The sequence below is a fragment of the Glycine soja genome, chromosome 19, assembly GCF_004193775.1.
Source record: "Glycine soja cultivar W05 chromosome 19, ASM419377v2, whole genome shotgun sequence".
NCBI classification, from domain to species: Eukaryota; Viridiplantae; Streptophyta; class Magnoliopsida; order Fabales; family Fabaceae; genus Glycine; species Glycine soja.
Window position 1 is genome coordinate 49655033 of NC_041020.1, and position 18016 is coordinate 49673048.

Here is an 18016-nt window from a genome sequence, read left to right on the forward strand (position 1 = left end):
AAAACGAAATTGATAAAATTTGACTATTATAATGAATTAAATCACAAGTTTGAATAAAACAAGTAGATGTTACAATTTTCATTACTAAATAATTCTTACATTATCTATTAACTATATTTTCCCAAAAGAATATATTTAAAGATAGAGACAGAATTTACAACGAGACAATATATTTAAAAATAGGACTGAATTTAAACACTTAAATACGATAAAAAAAAAAAGAAGGTAATCATATAATATTTAAGACACTATGGCAAGAAATTAAATATGAGGATATCTTTTGGTAGAGATTAACTGTGATTTTGTCATTGACTAAGTTCTTTTGGTATTAAAAGGAATCGGTTTCTGACTTTGCATTCCTTAAAAACCCGTGGTTTGTTGGGTTGATTCCTTAGGCGGTGTAGGAGCAGAGAAGAGTAACGGGGAATGGAAACAAATAAAGGTGCATATATCAGTAGGTTCCTGTAATCCCGTGTGCATAGACTTAAGAATAATGGCCAAGAGGGAGCAGCGATTGAGAGGAGTGTCGGCATCGGAATTGAAGGAGAAGTTGCGGGAATTGGTGAAGTCCATCGTGGACTCCGACGACTACACGCTTGAAGCCGCCGACGAAGCCATAGCCACCCTTTCTTCTCTGAAACATTTAAAGTCCCCCATCCCCGACGACTTTCCTCTTCCTCCCCAATTTCGCTGCCCCATTTCAACCCAATTGATGTCCGATCCCGTTATCCTATCCACCGGCCAGGTCTCTTACTTTTCTTTCTAATCATCTAATTATTCCTTTAGATATTATTAAGAAAAATGTGTCCTAATTTCGTTTTATGTTTTCTGCTTCAGACTTACGACAGGCCATTTATTCAGAGGTGGTTGAATGAGGGTCACAGAACATGTCCTCAGACACAACAGGTTCTTTCTCACACAATTCTAACTCCCAATTACTTGGTCCGAGACATGATTCTCCTGTGGTGTCGGGACCGTGGAATTGACCTACCTAACCCTGCTAAGGACCTCGATGAAGTTGTCACCAATGCCGATAGAAACCATTTGAATTCGTTGCTTCGTAAGTTGCAATTGTCTGTTCCTGATCAGAAAGAAGCTGCCAAGGAGCTTCGCCTTTTGACAAAGCGAATGCCTTCCATTCGAACCCTTGTTGGGGAGTCCAGTGATACCATTCCCCTGTTGCTGAGTCCGTTAGCTGCGGCCTCAACTGACCCTGATCTCCATGAGGACTTGATCACCACGGTTCTCAATCTCTCAATTCATGATGACAATAAGAAGTCGTTTGCGGAGGATCCTGCGCTGATTTCTCTGCTTATTGATGCCTTGAAATGTGGCACTATTCAAACAAGGAGTAATGCTGCGGCTGCTATTTTCACGTTGTCGGCTATTGATTCCAACAAGCACATCATTGGAGAATCTGGAGCCATTAAACACTTGCTTGAGCTTTTGGATGAGGGACAACCATTGGCCATGAAAGATGCTGCTTCAGCCATATTTAACCTGTGTCTTGTGCACGAGAATAAGGGGAGGACCGTTCGAGATGGGGCGGTTCGGGTTATTCTCAACAAGATGATGGACCACATACTAGTTGATGAGTTGTTGGCTATATTAGCACTTCTCTCCAGCCATCCCAAGGCTGTTGAAGAAATGGGTGATTTTGATGCCGTTCCTTTGTTATTGGGGGTTATTAGGGAGAGCACATCAGAGAGAAGCAAGGAAAATTGTGTTGCAATTCTGTATACAATCTGTTTTAGTGATAGAACAAAGTTGAAGGAAATTAGAGAAGAAGAAAAAGCCAATGGTACACTGACAAAGCTTGCAAAATGTGGAACTTCAAGGGCAAAAAGGAAGGCTAATGGTATTCTTGAGAGGCTTAATAGATCCCCCTCCTTAACTCACACTGCTTAGCGAAATTAAGGTTCCAGGATTAGAAAATCACCTCTTTTTGTTAATAGTAGTTTTCTTGTGTTCTTCTGTACAAACCATCTCGGGTAGCTGTAAAAATGAGACAGAGAAGTTCACATATTATGTACAGTGTCTCACTTACAGTCCAGGGTGAATGAGCAAAGAGTTTTTTTTTACTTGTTCCTTTATTTCATTTCTGTTTGATTCTTTAATATCCATTATGAAAAAGCACTTTTCTTTGCTAAAGGTACTATATATTCCTCTATTTTCTCATTGCCTGACTTCCCGTGATTGATGTTTTAGCTATCTAAATTTGTAAGTATTCTCCACTTGTCTGTCACGTAGCCAACCAACTTAGAGTGCTGACAAAGTGTGTGTTTGTATTTTGTTAATGGCGCTATTGTATTTGTATGTGGTTTTGGTTGCTGGTAACTTGGTATCATAGCGTGAGTGTGGAAGTGAGTGGGGTAGGGTAGGGGCTCCTTTTGTTTTCATTCCCTCGCCAACCATTGAAGAGTGTCGGCACCGTGTTTGTTGCTCTATCTTTTCCGAACTTTCTTTTGTTTACACTTTTTAAGCACCAATTAGTGGAGCTTATTCAAAATTATTTTTGTAAGTTCAGTGATAGGCGCTAGCGTTATTTATTTCCCTAGTTTCACCGACATGCTAGAATATTCAAAGTTACTGACATTTCAGATTCTTAATCATGTTCTGACTGCTGACTAACTTTTTATTCCATCGAATGTGTTTCGTTTCGTTAACTTGTTCCAACCGTCTATCGCAAACGTCATAAGGAAGGAACAGAAGCAGTGGTTTGGTCACATATGAATGAAGAGTGGGAGAAAATAAGGACGATTCAGGCTTGAGTACTCTGATCCTGCCTTTCTAGTATACTAAGGTTCTTTGTACCTAGAGCGTTTATTTCATTCATTAGTCGAAATGATAATGATTACTTCAATAAAATAACATTGCCATTATTGTCGCTTATTATACTAGGTTTGCTGCAAAAGGTTTGTGAGTCGAGTGGCGAGCTTAGTCACAGAATTAAATTAAGTCCTGAAGGATGGCTGGTTTTTGGTTGAAGTCAAAAGCAATTTAGAAGGAGTAACTTGTAATGAAGTGTTGCATATAAATTACCCTTGAAGGAGCTCACTTGGACAGAAAAATATAACCAACTGTTATTTGTAAAAGTAACCAGTGCTAAGTTACTGTGGGTTCGTATTTTTATCCCAAAATAAAAATAAAATTGGATTGGTACAGGCCTTTAAGGATTTGGAACTAACTCTTATGCTTTTCATGAACGGGGTTTCCATTATTTCTGAAGTTACTAAAATCTTATTTGCTGGGTAATTCTCCTAATAGAGTTCTCTGCCATTCAGAAACTAGTGGAGTAACTCCAATTAGGTTAAATTATTTGCAATTTAAGTTTGTATAGTAAAACTCTAAAAGGACCTGTGATTGCGATTTCAACATGCCATTAGCATCTTGTCTGGTAATATCAGGGATATCTCTCTATTGTAGCAACTCTACAAAAAAAAAGCTACAGAGCTTATGCAGTTAATGTTTAAGCAACTCTCATCAGTTAGTTACATCTTACGCGTATTGCGGATAGACCAAAATATGTGTTCAAAATTGAAAAATAATTAGTACAAGACGACAAAAATAAAATGCAAGCAAGCAGCTAAACATTTTTGGCAAAATTGACTTTAGTAAAATAATAATAAAAATGTATGAATAATAATAGAGCGTAAAGTTGAGATGGAAACAAGACAAAATGCAGATGGGGAGGAATTTCAAAGGTCCTTTTCGTAGGCACTATAAAACGCCACCCACTGCTCCCAAAAAAAGCTGTTATTTTTAGCCATGTTCGTCACGGGCTCCACACGGCTTGTTCCAAAGTAAACTATTATTGTTACTGGTAGATGGCCCAAGATGGAAAATTCAGGAATCTTAAGTAATGGAACTCTCTGTCACTTTTTTGGCTACTGTCTATGAGATAATCATAACGTGCACAACCAACCAAACCGACGAACGGGGTATCAACCTCACTTCTATTTCAAATTCATGTCTTGGAATCTTATTCTACTTATGTAGCACATTTTTCCTTTGACCCATTTAGCTTTAATATAATACTATTATATGTGCGTCATTGGAGTTTAAAACTTTAAATTGTTCAAACAGTGAATTTTCAAATTCAACTTTCTTATCATCTAAGTTAGAGATTGTTGATTCTAAAAGCATCTGACGCATGATCTAATTGATACTACTATATAACTATCATCAAAGCATAACTAATGTAAACTATAAAGCGAAACTGTCTAATAGTGTAACACACAATAATCAATTTTATTTCACAAAATTATGGTGACACCATAAAAAAGTAGAAATAATTATTTGTTTTGCCTTCATCATGAAAATTTAATTGATTCGTTACCTCCGTGAATTTAATCCAAACATGCATTGAGTATATAATTTTTTCCCTACCTTTTTTGAGTTTCTTTTAAGTGGTCCTTAATTACAGAGTGGGGACGCATCCTTCTGAGATAAACAAGCAAACAGGGGAGGGTCATGCAAACACAAAAATGGCCCGCCAACATCATAAGCTTTTTAATCATGTTTTATGAACATTTCATATTAAACTACATCCTGGAAGAGAAATAATAATATAATAAATAATACTGACGTGACCAAACAAGAAATATAAAAAAGTGTCAAATAAGTGCATCTAATAACAGTATTTAGACTTTTCCTCCCTGATTTACTTAAATCCACGTGATTTTCATTATTATCTTAATATCAGTATCTAATTACACTGTTTCCTAAAGGCATATAACATTGTGCACCAACTTCTGCCTCATCAATTCCCAACTATCCAGGGGACGTTCTGGGCAACAATTTTTTTTATTTGGTCAAATTAAATTTCAATTGTCCACACCTAGCATGTAAATTCAGGGTCAAGAAGGAAGTTGTTTATATACTGGTAATTGGGAAACGTAGTATGCATTTGATTTTACATCCGTGGAAATGGTAGAAAGAATCAGTGATCATGATCTTGATCTGTATGGTTTCCAACTTCCAAGATGGGCATGGACTATATGAGTCGTAAAGTGAAAGCAAAAATAAGAAAAACACAAAAAAGCGTGGAAAGACACATTGAGTAAATAGAGAGATTTTCTTCCTGCACCCAGCAAAGTTTTTCATAAACTTAGTAATGAGAGGAAAAAAAATAAAAAATACCCTTTATTTAACCTACCCTTACACCTTCTCTCCTTTCACACCATTCACGCTACAGTTTCACCCTCTCCCCCTTCCCATCGTATTGCCTTCACGGATCCTCCTTTTCTCTTCATGGATCCCTTCATCTCATTAATTCATCCTTCATCAATCCATCTCTCATCATCCTCGTGGTCACTCTCCTCCCACTCTCACTGTTGTGAGTTTTTTCCCCCACTATATTCTACCTATATGGAATGACAATCCATGTAACCAATACAAATTATCAATTCATATAAATTATACGAATTGACAATCTATATAACATACAGATTGATATTTTGTAGATGTGTAAAAAATTTACCTCCAGCCCGCCATTGCCACCATAACACTTATCACGACAATGATGACGACGAAGGCAATGCATGTAACAAATCACCACGACAATGCAGGTAACAAACCACCACGAACCAAGGGAAAGAGGAGCTCAGCGAAATAAGAAGAAGAAATTGAATGGTGTAAGAATAAATTTAAAACAGAAGGAAGGAAGAAGAAGTAAAAAATGGCAATGTTGGAATTAAAAAAATAAAATTGAATGGTGTATATGAGATTTAAATGGTGCAGGAAGAAAAACTCGTAGATAGATTTAAATGACAGCTATAATAATCCAGATCCAATCCGGCCATAAAAGCCCAAACTGCAGGCCCAACTTAATAATAGTCACCTTTGTCTGGGGAAAAAGTACTTGCGTTTGTTTAAATGGTAGAACTTTTAAAAATTATTCTCCTGTATTATTTGTTCCCAATAATAAAATACGAGGATCATACATTTTTTAAGTGAATAGAAATTACTTTGTAAAATAATTATTCTTATTTCATTCTTCTGCAATTTCTTCTTTTACTTTTATTTTTTCAATAAATCATTCTTTATTTTTTCTAAATAAATAATATTAACTGGAAAATCAGGAGCAGCTTCCCCCGCCGTGGCTTAAGGTTTTACTTGACCTTACTCTTCTCTTCTACTTTGAGGCCGCAAAATGTCTGAAGTGAATGCGACCCCTGAAATCCCTCAAAACAACACCATCTACATCAACAACCTCAACGAAAAGATTAAGATTGATGGCATGCTATTTGTTTCGTGTTTCCGCGACTTCAATTTCAATGGATTATACGTTTTCTGAGTTGTCTTATGTTGTTGGATGCAGAGTTGAAGAAGTCTTTGAACGCTGTTTTCACTCAGTTCGGGAAGATACTTGAGGTGTTAGCTTTCAAAACCCTGAAGCACAAAGGTCAAGCTTGGGTGGTCTTTGAAGATACCTCTTCTGCTTCCAATGCCCTAAGGCAAATGCAAGGTTTCCCCTTCTATGATAAGCCCATGGTATCATATCATGTTGATCCTTCTTATCTTCTATTTCGCTTTTCAACGTAAATTGTTATCTACTTGCATTTGTATTATTTTTTTAAAATAGGTGTTTGGATATACTTTTAATTAGTTAGGGTTAACTTTTCTTGTTGGAATTATCTAATTTCCAATGCTACTATTTGTTAAACACTATAACATAACAATCTACCATTTGCAGAAGCTTGCATGATAGAAATTTGTTTGGAAATTTAGCATAATTTGCATTCTAGGAGATTAAAAATTAATAATAACGAAAAAGAAGAACGTGCAGAGCAATGGTTATCAATTATAAGCAGCTCTCTTCTTCTCAATAGCGATATTACATTGCTCATGGGAAATGGAAGTGCTGAAGGAAAAATGTTGCATCAAAAGAGGAAGATCTTTTCTGGGTAGGAACAAACGATTTTATGTAGAAATAGCTTGGAACTCTAGGAAAAACAGACGCCAAGGACTGGCTGAGTACAACTTGTCCGTTTATTTATCCTCAGCGTCAAGGATCCATTGACTACAAATACAATTATGGTTAATTTAACAAAGACTCCACAGTGGTTTACCATTTTGTGCCAAATTAACCATGCTATAGTTTATGGGGCCTCGATGATACACCTCATCTCATCATCAATAAGTACCAAAGGAAAATTGTCATTGTAATTCTATTGACCAAGCTTTGATCATAAGTTCACAAATCAGTTGAGTTTTAGATTTTTGTAGCATCGTAGCACACTAGCACTGAAAAAGAGAGGGGGAGAGAAAGGGAAGATTTTCCATGACATGGTCTGACATTTATGATGTGGCATTAGGAAATTGACTATTATTTCCATCTGAATGTTCATGCATCAGGCTATGCAAATTGCTTATATCATTGTCTGTTGCAACAATGGTTGCTCGCTTTCTACTGGGGGAACTTTATTTTAAATGTTCATACACAGTTCACCTGCTAATCATGCATCTCATTTGTATTTTTTAAATGAGAATGCTTTCTTTATTTATTTTTGGCATTTTTTTTTCTGCAAAAAGAAACTAATTGATCCAAACAACATGCTTGTTTATTTTACTTCGCCCCCTTACTTTCTGCTGCTGCTTCATATATACTACAGTTTTCTCTCAACTCGTGTCATGCTATAGAACTTGTTCTTTTCAAGAAACTGAATTTGATATTTCCATTTATCCAGAGAATACAGTATGCAAAGACCAAGTCTGATATAATAGCAAAAGCAGATGGTACTTTTGTTCCTAGGGAAAAACGTAAGAGGCATGATGAGAAAGGTATAACATTCTTAAGCTCTCTATTCCTTTTATTTAAGGATGTTCACCATAATGTTTTAAACCCATAGGCCATATGGGTAAAAAAACAAACTAAATTAAAGTTCATCTCTTCCTTAGTGAGGGCCCAAAGCTCTGAATGCTCCAACAATGACAATAAGGGCCAATATATTTCATGCAACTCTCTCCCCTTGAAAATCAAAGGATCATTCTGTTTTTTGGGCTATTGTCTTCCCTTGAAAATAGCTTGTTCATTTTCATGCAACTGTCGCATGGCTTTTATGGTTCAAATGGATTTCATGCTTTTGTAACTGATATTATTGAAGAAGGAAAAGTTCTAATAAACATTATTTCAGCCTTCCTTTAGGCTCCTAAGGCATGTGTAGTTATTTTATGGATCATATAAGTTTACCTGTTTTATTAAATGCATTACATAATTAATAAACAATTGCTTTACATAGAAGGGTGGCCTTTTTCGTTTTTTAATAATTTTATGTTCCTGTCCTCCGGAAACAGCCTCTTTGCTTATGCAAAAGTAAGGTTGCATACGATGACCCTCCCCATACCCTTGCATAGCGAGGAGTCTTTTGGCACCCTTATTATTATTATTATTATTATCATCATAATATTATGTTTCTGTCCACAAGGAGACATGCTAATACTATTGAGCATCTAGGTGGATGCAACTCTTTCACTGAAAAGCTGCATTGTATGGACCATAGAAGTGTACATGTTTTAGTACACACATTACATAATCAATAAACAACTTTACATGGAAGTGACCTTGTTAAGTTTTGTTGCAGCCAAAAAGCGGAAGGACCAACATGATTCTAATTTAGCTGGAATGGGCCTAAATCCAGCTTATGCTGGTGCTTATGGTGCAGCACCTGCTGTAAGTTTCTTCTGCTTCTGTAGCTTTCATTTTGGGCGGGGGTCAACCATCATTGGTCATGTTAAAGACTTACTAATATGCTTGCATTTCTCTTTTTAATTTAGCACCTTTAGTTTATCTCTAACATGAAAGTTGTTTCTTTCTATTTTGTTGGTTTGCCTTCGAAAAATAATTTTGATTTTCTGATAGATGCCTTCAAAAGAAAAAGGAGAAAATGTTCTTGTGGTAGAATATGAGCTAGGGAGAGAGATTGTTATCATCTGTAGATAATATGATGAGATGACACACCATCTGTTTTAAATCAAGTAATTCAAATAAAAACAGAAGCATGAACAACTTTGTTTCATATTCTTTCTGGTCACCATGTTTGCTTAGCTTCTATATTTGTTATACATGCCCTTTCTAACACTGAAACTATCTCAGATACCTTATCCAGGTGGTGCAAAATCTATGGTACCTGAGGCTCCTGCACCACCAAATAATATTCTCTTTATTCAGAATCTTCCCAATGACTCAACTCCCATGATGCTGCAAATGCTCTTTCTCCAGTATCCTGGATTTAAGGAAGTTCGAATGGTTGAAACAAAGCCAGGGATTGCCTTTGTGGAATATGGAGATGAAATGCAATCCACAGTGGCCATGCAGACACTACAAGGTTTCAAGATAACCCCACAAAACCCTATGTTGATAACTTATGCCAAGAAATAGACAGCGGTTTCTTTAACTTATGAGAAAGGCAGGAATCACATCTTCCGCAAAGAGTTGTTAATCCATTTAATGCAGTGGTGTATCTTAATTGATATCTACCTTTGGCAGCCTTGATTCGTGTATGATTGTAGTTAGGGATACTAACTTTGCCATTTTTATACAAATATATATTTACAAAATTACTGTTTCAAATTTATCTGTTATAAAATTATTTTACTCTTTCCAGAATTATCATTTGTCATGCTTTTGTCTTATTTGATGAAGATTGCCTGCAATCATTTGCTGGATGAAGTTCAGTAAGTAGATACACGATGTCTTCCTTGCGGATGTACAGAATCATTTTGGTTATCCTCTTGTGATTTGTGACGTGCTATTTCTGCTTAATTTTTGAAAATTTGGTGTTTTATTTGTCCCTACATTGGCCAAAAGTAGAATAAAAAGTAAAAGCTTTTTCAATGTCTAACCGCGATTCTAAAAGCAGAGAATTTGGATTTACTGCAGTAAAAACCATGTTGGTGCCTGGTGGTGCAAATTGCAATCAAACCCGAAGTACCAGTAGTTTTCGTATGTACAAATTAAATGAAGTTTAAATGAATATTTTCTTTAATTACATCAACAGTCATTCTTTAACTTCATAAAATCCAAGCAAGCCTTCATTGACTGTTGTCGCATAAGTAGTGTTTGACTATGTTAACTATGTATAAAATAGGACCCATATAAAAAACAAAGTGCTTGGTAGCTTGAGTTCATCAATTAAAGTCTAAGTGGATTTCTTGTCACATAAGTAGTGTTTGACTATGTTAACTATGTATAAAATAGGACCCATATAAAAAACAAAGTGCTTGGTAGCTTGAGTTCATCAATTAAAGTCTAAGTGGATTTCTTATACTACCTTAAACTTCTGTACTGGTATACCCTATGCAAGCCACGGGCATAGGGTGCCTTGATTCCAGTCCCATGTTCCCCGTCTTCTGGTCTCTACTCTCTATGGATATTGGCGAATAAAGGGCAATTTTCTTACTCTAATATTAATTGGTTTCATTAATCTAAGGGTTGGTCCGTATCGATGACCAAGAGGAAAACAGAATGAGGTCATGGTATTGGTTCCACACTGGCAATATAATAAGTCTTTGTTCACATGTGACTAGGTTCGGATTCGGAGCAAATAAGTTGAAAGATTTTTTCAGTTCTCAAGTTTAATGGACACGGAAGGAAGCACTTTTTTGTTGGGTTGCTGTTCCTTTTCCTGAAGCATAGTCAAAAACACACATCAAGTGCCTTAGACTTTCAGCCGTTTGGGAGCATGGTTGAGTCTCGCATGTGTTTGAATAATAAGAGTGTATGACCAAATAAAGCTTTTATTGCATACCAAATGTAACATGCACACGCCAATATTGAAGTCCTTAGATTTGACAATGATCTCATCTACTCAAGAATCTATGTTCTTCTTCCACAAGATAGAGAGCATGGCAATTTGAAAGTGATAACAGTTCCAAGCCATCTTTTTAAATGACACCAAAGAATTACTCTTCCATACATTGACCTCATCACCTCTTTAATGTGTCTCAGACGTAAGCCCTTATGAAAAATTAGGCATCCACTGTGACAGGCAAGCAAAGCACCATTGCATTTTGTTTTTTAACCTTTGGCACAGTTCAACTTATATGGCAGTGGACGATTCACCAAATCGAAATGATGGCCGCAACGTGACCTATGTAGAAACTCCTCACTAATATTTACCCCAATGTCTCACGGCACAGATTCCCGCATGCTGCGGACTTGACTTTGCAATCTGCTCTCAACAGAGTTTGGTCACAAACAATTAACTGTGCATTAAAGGGTCAGTCATTAGTGCATTACAAAGATTAATGAGCTAATGTTAACCCCAAACAAGAGAAATGCAAACGTATACATATAATTAAAATTATATATAACGTTTCTTGGCCAAACCATGATTGTGCTTGCTGAGTAGTACCAAATTTTCCCTGGTGTGGAAATTTTGTGTCCTTCACAATTCATTGTTTACTTTTTCTGGTCCCGGGTATTAATGCTGCCTTTGAAATTCTTGTAGTCTACCTCTACCCTCTGTTACACCAAAAACTTTGGGGGAAAAGGTAAGAGCCTATGACAAATAGGGAATGATATCTACCTAGGGAGCCTCCCAACTTTCTCTAAAACTCCCACAACACAAGCACACCCACACATGCACATGCCATACTCAAAAACTTGCACTCAACACGCAAAGCCTACGTGCACTCATATATTATTCTTGTCCCCCTTCTTGCACCATCCAATTTTCTTCATGAACCTAGAATGCATGCGGGGCCCAAAATTCTTGATCCAAAGGCTGGCAGTTGATTTAGTACAAGGAAAAGTTTGTCTCCTTGCTGCAGTGAACATCAAATGAATAAAAAGGACTAGTTGTTGGCTTTGTTACACAATAGTACTCCTAAAGGGTGCAAAGTGCAGACTATTGTGAGCTTCATTTATATTTTATAGTTAGGACTTTGAAATAAGGTTGAATTTTTATATTATTATCAAATAAAAGTAATAATGTGTCTGTGCTGAATTTTAGGAGGAGAATTTTGCAGTTTACCTTTTTTTTTTTTTTCTTACGAAATTAAAGCAGACAAAACTCTAGTTTGGTTTCCTTCAATATCCCTACCTTTTGGTATGGTATGGCAGAGTTTTATTTATTTAATTTTCCTGCAGAGTAAGACCTGAATTTCACTCATTGTTCCTGCCAATGTCCTTAGTTAGATAAATCTAATTTTTTCTCTCTCTAAAGTTGCATCTATAAATATGAGCCTTTCCCTTGGTGCAGTTCAATTTGAGCTTTCATTACCGTTCTCATGAAGCTTAAGGTGCATGCAACGGTCTCTACTTACTACTGGTTGAGAAGCTCCTTGTTGGAGAAGCAGGGCACGTGCAAGTCTCTTGGATCTCAAATGCCACTGAACCCTTTGCACGTGCTCCCCTTCTCCAACACGGGTTTCTCCCCTTGTTTTTCTCCTAACCAATTGTGTCCAGCACTTATGAGGTAATTGCTTTCCTCCTATGTCTTAATTTGTTCCTACGTAAAGTTTTACAATATGCATCTTCTTTGAGAAACGGGCTGAAGCATGTCACTTTCAAATTGAGGTCTCCAATAGCTATATTTAGAGGGAAAATTAAAAATAAAAAGAAGGAAGAAGTTTTATGTATACAATATTTTACTGATGTTCTCTGTGTATCAATCATATCAGCAGGTTCTGAACTTGAACACCTTATAAGTTTTTGCGAGTTTTGGACTGAAAGTTAAGGTAATGTAACTGAATGCCAGATACAAATTAAGCAGACTTATGGCGTTCGGAGGATGAGGTTTCTGTGGAGTGTGATGCATTACAAACTTATGCAAGAATATTTCAAAGTGTGGAGAAACACAGCAAGGCTTGTCATGTGATCGAAACCTTTTGGAAGGATTCATATCTCTTCTTCCTTCTTTAGAAGAGGGAGAAAATAGTTATTTTAAAACGAGGCATAACCAATTAAATATAACCTATAAACAGGATATTTTTATGCTATCTTCTGCGAGAGAGAGAATCATGCTTAATTGGATAACATCATTATAGGTGGCATTGCGGCAAGACACTCTTAAACAGGAGTTTAGTATCACAAATCTTTCATTTTTAATTAATTTTTTTTAATAGATTTTTTAAAAAATATTATAAAATATGTTTGGCTATTATTTAATTTTGTTAAAAATAGTATGCTTATGTTAACCAATATAAGAAAATGTGGTAATTTTATAGTTATTATTTACAGTTTTATTCTTACTTATTTTCAAATTAACATTGTTCAGAATTTTTTATAATTAAGAAATGTTTTTATTTTCTTCTACCTTGACAATTTTTATTCTTATGTCATTTTCTTGTGAAGGTTATATACCAAATGTTAAGTGATTTTGATAAGAGGCTCAATTTAAAAAAAAAAAAAGATTATTTTAATAAGATTTAACTTATATTTCTGTTCTTACACTCCTTGCTTTACGATTTTTTTCTTGTATGAAAAAATTGTAAATTGTAGTCTCTATACATGCATATATATACATTAAGCTTTAGTCCTTATCATTAACATCGTTACTAGCGTGACTGACATGGCTATTGTTAAGTGTTAACACTACTTCAATTTATTTTTTCTCGTGGTTTAAATCTAAGCAAAATTCTGGCAGGTGTTAAACCATTAGAAATTTCCTCTGCAACCAAAAATTAAGAGAAAACCACGATCGATCTGTCCAGATCTATTGCATTCTTTGTCATGTATTGCATTATATATTAACTGCCTGTGGGATCGATGTTTTAATGTGAAGATTGTTGATGTGAATAGAAGTTAATAGAAGTTAAGATGTTAGTGGTAGTTTCTTGAAAATAGGAGTTATGTGAAGTAGTTATATGGAGTAGTTATGTGGAGTCATTTTAAATATATTGTAACTGCAGTAGTCTATATATTGTAACTTTGTAACTGTAGTAGTTATATTTTTTTGCAAGATTATGAAAAAGAGCATTCTCTCTAAAACTTGTATGTCATTGTTCTTTATAACAAAGATAGTTTAATTGAATCGTTGAAAGTGACTGTTTTCATTTTTGGCATTATTGGACAATATCATATTTTAGGATAAGTTGGTGAGAAGATTATAATCGCTATTCCTTGACCCATATACATTTGATGTAACCACTGATATGGAAAACTTATATGTAAGGTTAGAGCTTGTTTGGAAAATTTCTAGGCGCCTTTGATGAAATTTTATTAGCGCAATCCGAGGTTTTCCTCCCTTTTTGTAATTTTCACCTTACTGTTAGTTTGGCTACTGGAAGAGCTTTCAAACATAGTAGTTTCAAATTCATCCCTCTAATATAAGGTGAAGATAATAAAGAATGCAATATCTCTAAGCAAATCTTTGTTTCTCTTTGTTTCATTTTGTTGTGGAAGAAATTTCTAGCACTTTTATACCTGATAGGATTTAATAAACTAAAAAAGAAATCAAATCAAAATAAACTAAACTGAATAGGATTGAGTTGATTTGATTTCTATTTGATGTTATATTTAAATCGAATTATATTATTATTTTATTTTATATTTGATTTGAATGATTTTGTGTTTAAAAATCAAAATCATATCATTATTTTATGTTTGATTTGAATGATTTTTTTGTTTAAAAATCAAACCAGACTACACCCCAATTTGGATATCGAAGATGTGCGGTAGGGCTTGAACTAGTAGTAGGAATTCCGATTGGACTGACTCGTTGGGCAATGCCAATTGTTTACTATCAGCCCAATTGGTCAGGCCTGAAAACAAATAAGGGCTAGGAATACCCGTCACATATCTTGCTTTTTCCTTTTGAAAATTAGGTTAGTAAATTACTATGAAGCATCATTATCAATTGGCCGGGATTAAATAAAAAAGGTCATAATATTCTGCACAAAATTGTAACATTTAATACATATTTAATGATTCATAAGAAAGATGAATCTTGCCCATATATCTTTTGAGAATTTCTCATGCTTTATGTCCAAAATATGCATGACCAGAAAACAATAATTTTACAAACCAAATACTAAAATAGGACAATTTGAGAGTAAATTTTCTTATAAGTATACAGAGAAAGCGTATATATTACTAAAATGTAATAAATTATGTGCAGAGCATAATGTAAATTAAATTGAATGAATCCTCTGCTCATGCTATTTGAAGAGATATTATTTTAAGCATTTTTTTAGATAAAAGATTATTCAGTACTTTAAAGATATTGATTAAAGAATAAAAAATGAAAAATCATTAAAAATATTAATAATATATCTTACTGAAATTTCTAAATACATCCCTAATATTTTTAATACATAAAATAAAAAATATATTTTATTATTAATTTCTTAACTACCACTACTAATATTCTTTAAACATTCATGATAAGCCTTCTTTTTTAAACGCACCAACATTTATTAGTAGGAATTTCGCTGTCAGAAAGTGTCATGACTATGAATTAGTATGACATCAGATCAGACATTTAGACGTATAGGCTCACCATATAATAATAATAGCAACAAATAATTATTCAATACGAATAGAATGAATAAAGCCATTAAAATAAGAGTTGCAAGATATCTGAACATAGAGCAGCACAATCGTTACTCAGAAAAACACATGGACAGTCCTTTCCTTTCCCTCTCAGAAAGTTGCTTGATGTGATGATATCCGGAGACTAAATTCCAACATATAGGCTTATAGCACCTTTCTCACGAAAAGCAAGCAACAGGTTGCAGACACTTTGAAACCAAACCCACCATTTTCTTCTGCAATAATCATAATATAATATCCTGAATAAATTGTAACCAAATCTTGCTTTCAGTGCGCAAAAACTAAATCTTATCCACAAGGACACATACAATACATTTGATAAAATTATGACTGTTGTGTAATTTATTCGGTTTGTGTTTGGATTAACCGTGGGATGGGATAATTGATTTTGAATGAAATTTGATTTTATAGGATTGATTATTGTAAAATTTGATTTTGATAGAAGTAGAAATTACTCATACTTAATTTTAAGTATATCATAATTTTTTTGTTAGATTATTTAATCTACTAATGACTCATGTAATTATGAAATGATTTTAATGAAAAAATATCTAATGTGATAGTTCTTATGACTTTAAATTATATTAAAATTATTGAAGATTATTTTTAAGTTATTAAAATAAGTTCATCTCTTCTCACTTCATTAAAATTAATTATGGCATTAAAGAAAAAAAAAGATTTGAAAAACCAGGTTATGAAAGTTATAAAAAAAGAAATAAAAGATAACTTCTCTTTCTTTTATACATTCTCAAACATTTGTTTTCTCACGAAAGGAAAAGTGGAGAACAAGGAGAAGGCCAAAGATAAGTTTACAGGATTTCTAAACCATTAGAGAGATCAAGTAAAAAAAGTCAGATAAAGGAGAAACATTACTAATAATTATGAACAATATTATAGATTCAAATAAGTTTTGTAAACTTTCTTATAAAAATTACATGGTATAATAGATGTAAGAATTATGTTATCCAGATCCTTTATGATGAAGCCTAAGAAATTACACACAAGAGTAAAATTATTCTAACATAATTTAATCATAAGTGTGTATTGGTAGAAGTGATGAAAGAAAAGTCATTTTCATTAAGATAAGACATCTGATTTTTTTTCTTCTCTTGATAGGGAAAAGAAAAACTAAACAAATGCAGCTCATTGAAAAAAAAAATAGACTTTTTAAAGAATAAAAACCTAAATACAGCTCTCGAAAAGCTTTTTTCTTTTTTTGGTTTGGAAACATCTGGTTTTGGCCCATATGTACTGTGAGTTAAATGGACCAATCTATAAATGAAATGTGCATATACTCATCTTACTTATTTGAATGTCTTATGATTAAAATAATATTATTAGAATATGTCATTTACGGAAGCTGCTTTCAAGGCGCAGTTATTACATTTGAAATCATCACAAAAGCCATGATCTTGACCAATTTCATGTGTATTTAACTTCATGTTAAATTATTTAAAATCATGTTAAAATATCAGGTAATTTTAAGTAAATATTTCTGTTTAATTTTACATTAAAAAATTAAAATTTAAAGTCAATTTTGAGTAAAACAATTTTAGATAAATTTCGTATTACATCAGAAATTTATACTAACCAAACTTATTAAAAAAAAACAAAGTATAAAGAATATCCAGAAGAAGAAAAAAGTTGTAACCCTACCTCATTATAACCCAAATAAAGACATTGTGAATTTTACTGTGTTAACTTACTTCTTCTCTTTTTTTAATGTATAACTTCTAAAATAAAACATCCAAACACAAATAATTTAATTTAAGATTAATTATACAAATGTCACCTAACACACCATATGCAATTTTTTGTTTCTGCTGCAAATTCGCAAGTTACATATAGTTTTTGGCTTTCGAGAACTTCCAGTTCCTAGGCCTACAAATTACCTCGGGCCCAAGATGACACAATTAAAGCTCGATTTGAAAACGCATAATATCTCCAATATCTAGAGTCAATCATCTCGGAGTTATGGGATACCAATCACGACGACTAATATAATGTTAAAGCCTAAATTACCATTACTACTCAAGGGAGAGAAATGGCGTGAATAAAAACCAAGAGACAAAGTTGAAATAACTGAATTTTTGGTTGTTTGATCAAGAGAAACTCGATGGAATTTATAAATGTCTCAATATTTTAACAAATTGCACTTTTTCACTTAATAATTCTGGACCAGGCCTCCCAAATTCCAGGTGAGATCTAGTTTTTACAAGAACACTTGCTATTCAAGAACCCACTTATACGGAATATTAATATTTCACGTATTTTACGCGCGTATGAGGTTTTAATAGACACGGACCCAAACACGCGCAATCTTGTAGTAGTAAATAAAAACAAACACGAGGAGTTATTAGGATTTAGGAGGGGAACTTCAGCGTCAGAAGAATGCGGTGACTAAGAATTAGTATGACATCAGAGATTCAGAGGCATATATTATGGTCCACCACACAATACCAACAAACACTCATTCAATTCGAAGATAATAATAAATGCAAGCACCGACTAAATAAA

At 34.0% G+C, this 18016-nt stretch overlaps 2 protein-coding genes across 2 annotated transcripts; both read left to right on the forward strand.

Moving 5' to 3' along the window:
• The first annotated feature begins 285 nt into the window (after positions 1-285).
• Positions 286-2112, forward strand: LOC114400562 (U-box domain-containing protein 9-like). Its single transcript, XM_028363059.1, has 2 exons — positions 286-745; positions 838-2112. Exons 1-2 carry the CDS (start codon positions 494-496, stop codon positions 1906-1908), a joined length of 1323 nt encoding a protein of 440 aa, XP_028218860.1. The 5' UTR covers positions 286-493; the 3' UTR covers positions 1909-2112.
• A 3959-nt stretch (positions 2113-6071) lies between these two features.
• On the forward strand, positions 6072-9610 carry LOC114398439 (U1 small nuclear ribonucleoprotein A-like). Its single transcript, XM_028360634.1, has 5 exons — positions 6072-6239; positions 6323-6495; positions 7692-7785; positions 8586-8674; positions 9098-9610. Exons 1-5 carry the CDS (start codon positions 6155-6157, stop codon positions 9380-9382), a joined length of 726 nt encoding a protein of 241 aa, XP_028216435.1. The 5' UTR covers positions 6072-6154; the 3' UTR covers positions 9383-9610.
• The last annotated feature ends 8406 nt before the right edge of the window (positions 9611-18016 follow it).